The following is a 4311-nucleotide window of genomic DNA, read 5'->3' on the forward strand; positions in this document are numbered from 1 at the left end:
TCATTTGTACTGTGAAATGAAGCAAGCAAGAGAAATGAAGAGATCTGGGTAATATGCAGCCAAAATAACCAGTGAGTTCAGCAGTCAGTTTCAGTGTCCTGACACTAATTCTTAAAGATGCTTTCTTAATTGTTATAAATTAACTATTCCATGGTTATTTAACTTGTCTTTAAAACAAAAGCATACTGAATTTACCTTAAAGCCCTTGGCAAATATTTAGATGGAGTTTTTGATGGTGAAAAATAAAACTAACACAAAAACTGTGTCTTTCTTTTGCAGGTAATCAGCCAATCAAGAGCTAGGTTTAACCCAAGTATCAGCATGATTAAGAAGTGTATTGAAGTTCTGATAGACAAACAGTACATAGAGCGAAGCCAGGCCTCAGCAGACGAATACAGTTATGTAGCATGATGTTGCTATCCTGCAGGTATGATTGTAAGGAGATCATTGCTGTCACTGTTTGGTGTGTTCCTGTGGGAAGAGGCAGGCCTGTGCCTCCATAATTGGTCACTTGGCAGCCCCTGTTTTTCTGCTGTTTACAACATCACCAGTGCCATGTCATGAGCGTCAATGAAAATGCCTATAGATATTTCAAGCTCATGTCATTATGACATTTCTTAAAACTTTACTAAAAGAATGAGTGAAGTATTGCTGAAATGTGGAGAATTGGTTGGGTACCATGCTTTTTTTTTTTTTCCTCCCTCCCCTTTCACGTTTGCAGTTGATGTTTTTTAATGTATCTTAAGACGAAGTAAAAAAAAATCACACAAAAACCCTAAATATTGTAATATGACAGATAACCTAATAATTGTATCTACATTAAAATGTAAAAAAAAAAATGACGAACATGATACTGCTGCTTGTCAAATAAAAAAATAAAGTTATATAATGTGTCTCGAATGATTGTAGAGCTGGATATAGCATTAATGTCTGTAAATATTATTCAGGCCTGAAGAGTAAAAATAATGTTATGTGTTTGGGTTTTGAATAACCTCAGAAGTAGATCTGACGTAAGAACTAATTTATATAAAACTGAATACCAGGTATGTCATGTTTGATGTGATTATAAAAAAATATTTATGGTTAAGTGCACATCTTGTTTTCTTGAGATTAGGCTGATTTACATTCTTAGTGCCTGAAGGCCTACTCTGTGTCTGTTAATCTCTCACTGTAGGAATACGTTACAAGAGAAAATAAACTGACATTTGAGGGGATTTAATAGCGTAGTTCACAGTTAAGAATAGTTATCACAAACATCAAAGATATATTTCAGTGGCTTGTGAAACCACCTTCTTAATGGGAAAACATATACCAGACTGGTAATTGAAAAATGTTTTTTCACTAATATACTGGGTAGAAACACTACATGGATTGGTACCTGTGTTTGTTTCCACATAAGCCCGTGCTGCTTGTTTTTTGTTTTCCCTCTTGACTCATATGGTTGTTTTTATCATGTTTTGTTTTCCTCTACCCCAATTAGATTTCCAGCTATTTGGGCGGGGCAAGGGATCCACGGGCTATTTCATGTCCTTTGTTGTTCGTCAGGGTTGGCATGGTGACTGTTCACTCTCACATAAGCCAAGTGTAATTTTAAAAGGTACTAACTCTACCACTGGAAGTAACTGGAGTTCAAGAGCATTGAGAGTTTGAACACACTGACTCCCTGCTGCAGAAAAGAGCTTCCTCGTGGCTATGCTTGTAATTATGATTGATAAGATAAATAAGTTAACTTTAAATGTTCTATTTTTGCCAAATTTTATTTGTGTGCATATGAAAATATATATGTAGATAAATACTATTTGCAATATTTTTTTAGATTGTGTGATGACACCTACTAAAAGTCCACAGATTAAGAAGTAATTTTAGAGGAAAAAATCATTTGGAGGGAGCTTTTTCCTTCTTTTTTCTTTTTCTAGTTCTTCACTGTATGAAAGGTTTCTATCTAACTCAGATTATTGCTGTCTCTTATTTCTTAAATGGCGTTGCATTCATATGTTATCTGGAGGATATAGGAAACTTTCTATAGTTAACTAAGAAATGCATCAAGAAGTGGTACTATGTTTTTCTGATGTGGATTTTGCTGAGGATGAATAAAGGGCAATAAACAATGAAGGTCAGTAAACATTTCTTCCATATTTATGGTATTTTATCCCACTACGCTAAGATACAGGTTTTTTTACATGGATTTATGTCTTAAAGAAGTGAGGTTTTTTAACTGATTATAATATGGTGCAGTAAGTCATTTTCTCAAGTGTTAGCTTAGAGTTGTCTCTGTGTTGGGAGACAGCAAAGGTGCTCATAGTGTCACCAAATGTAGTAAACAGGAGACACATTAGCACAGATTTTGACTGCAGTGACTTTTAATCTATTTCAGTGTGAAGCAAGCATATTTGTGCTTTATAAAAAAGTAATTCATTACTTATGACAAAAATAAGGGCATATTCTATGATGCAATACAAAAAAGAGAAAAAATATTGCCTGAAAGTTGAATCATCAGGTCATTTCTCCAGAAAACGAACAGTGACAACCAAAGCTTCTGGAAACAAATGTGTTTTGTCTTGTAACTTCTGTATGAGTCAACAGATTTTAAGCTTGTTTCTTCATAAAAGGGTTAATAAAAGCTTTATTTAAATATAGATTGCAGTAGCAGAATGTTAAGGCTGATTTTGAAAAAGGCTTGACAAATTTATTTTCAGAATCATTTCAGAGACAACACAAGAGCTTCACTGCTCTAGCCCAAACGTGCAAGGTTTTAGCATTACCTTATCTCTGAATTTTTGCATCGCTAAACCATCGAAAGTAGTATTTTGGGTTTCAGATAAGCATGCTGCTGAGTTGAGACATGTTTAGCGAGTTAAAAACATTCATATATTTCAGTGCAGTTGGCATCTCCAGACAGTGTCTTTCATAATTACACAAAAACTTGGTCTTTTTAGTGCCTCTTGGGAAATGTGGCTATAGCTGGGAAACGTTTTGAATTCTGCTTTATAAGTCACACCTTCTCCCTAAGGAAAAAATTAGTGCAAAGTTTCAGACCTCTAGCTGGGTTTCGTGACTGAAATCATTGCTGGCACACAGGGATGCAGTTTATGGTGTAGTGCTTCAGCCTGGCAACCAATACCTCTGGCAAGTGTCAGTTCAAAATAGAAAGTGCTAAAGGGTATTGACAGGAGAGGCAAGTTGTAAAAAGAGAAAGATATCCAAAAATGATGTACAGTTTTAATTTTTCACTAGAAGAAACAGGTGTAATTGTACAGCTTTTTTGTTTGTCATGAGTCTATTGACAACTGTGACCTGCTAGTTTATAAGAAGTCATACAGCTGACTCTTGAAACATAATGATTTCATACATCTGATATCAAAATACATTTTACCCCCAGTATTGAGTGTTATTGATCATTCTTACTAAGCTAATTGAAAATGTATTTCTATGTTGTTTTAATTTGTCTTAGATTGATTGTCTTATTCTAGGAAAGAAAAGTGTGTACCTGCATTTCAGTGTGTTCATACGCACGGGGCTGCTGGAGCTGTGAAAGGTACTTAAATCATCATAACATAAACTGTTTGCAAAGCAGAGAGTATCATTGCTTTCTAAGAAATATTTCAAGGAGTACATCACTTTTCCAAGTAAGAAGTAGAGTACAGAAATTGATCAACAGAGAAATACATTTTATAAGCTAATAATTTTCCACTATGCTTTGAAAATCATTCTTATCCTTAAAAAAGTTAATTTTAAAAACAAATGTTGCAACATAGTATTGATCCTTGAGCATAAATTCTTTGTAACCTGGGACAAATATGTTAAGATTGTCTATGCCCTACAACTGTGGTAAGTACTTGGAGTTAATTAATCTGAGATATCACAGTGTATGAAAGCATACTCTCCAGAATAAGTTGCTCTTTCACTGAGTATTTTCTCTTATTACAAATCTGAAATTATCTTTACCTGCTCATGGTAAGTTGTACTGCACTCCCGAGCTGATACAAAACCAGCATTTTTCAAAGTTGTCAGGCAAAAGAAGAGGAAGGATCCAAACAGTGTTTGGGTATAATAATTTTAAAATAATGCAAGATTTGATAAACGTATGTGTGTGTGGTTTTAAAGAGGAGGTTGAATAAATGTGATGGTAAAAGTAACCAGACGTGTAGCTTGGATGTGCATTTCTTATTGTCTCCATTCCGTGGAATTCACAGTTGCATCAGTAAGGGAAGAAGATAATACACAGCAAAAGTAAAGAGGTAGCTGAGGAGGGTGACTAGTTGGCCTCCTTTTTTGAAGTACTGGAGTTGCGCTTTTGTGTTCTTTATCTTT

At 34.7% G+C, this 4311-nt stretch overlaps 1 protein-coding gene across 1 annotated transcript in view; it reads left to right on the forward strand.

Annotated features, from left to right (window-relative positions):
* Positions 1-1087, forward strand: part of LOC114070240 (cullin-2-like) — an 8564-nt gene extending 7477 nt beyond the window's left edge. Inside the window, exon 4 of the mRNA XM_027907527.1 lies at positions 280-1087. Coding sequence (XP_027763328.1) covers positions 280-411 — 132 coding nt within the window. The 3' untranslated portion in view covers positions 412-1087. The remainder of the gene's footprint in view (positions 1-279) is intronic.
* The last annotated feature ends 3224 nt before the right edge of the window (positions 1088-4311 follow it).

The sequence above is a fragment of the Empidonax traillii genome, unplaced genomic scaffold (assembly GCF_003031625.1).
Source record: "Empidonax traillii isolate 1590-97213 ecotype Southwest subspecies unplaced genomic scaffold, ASM303162v1 scaffold1488:size101188, whole genome shotgun sequence".
NCBI classification, from domain to species: Eukaryota; Metazoa; Chordata; class Aves; order Passeriformes; family Tyrannidae; genus Empidonax; species Empidonax traillii.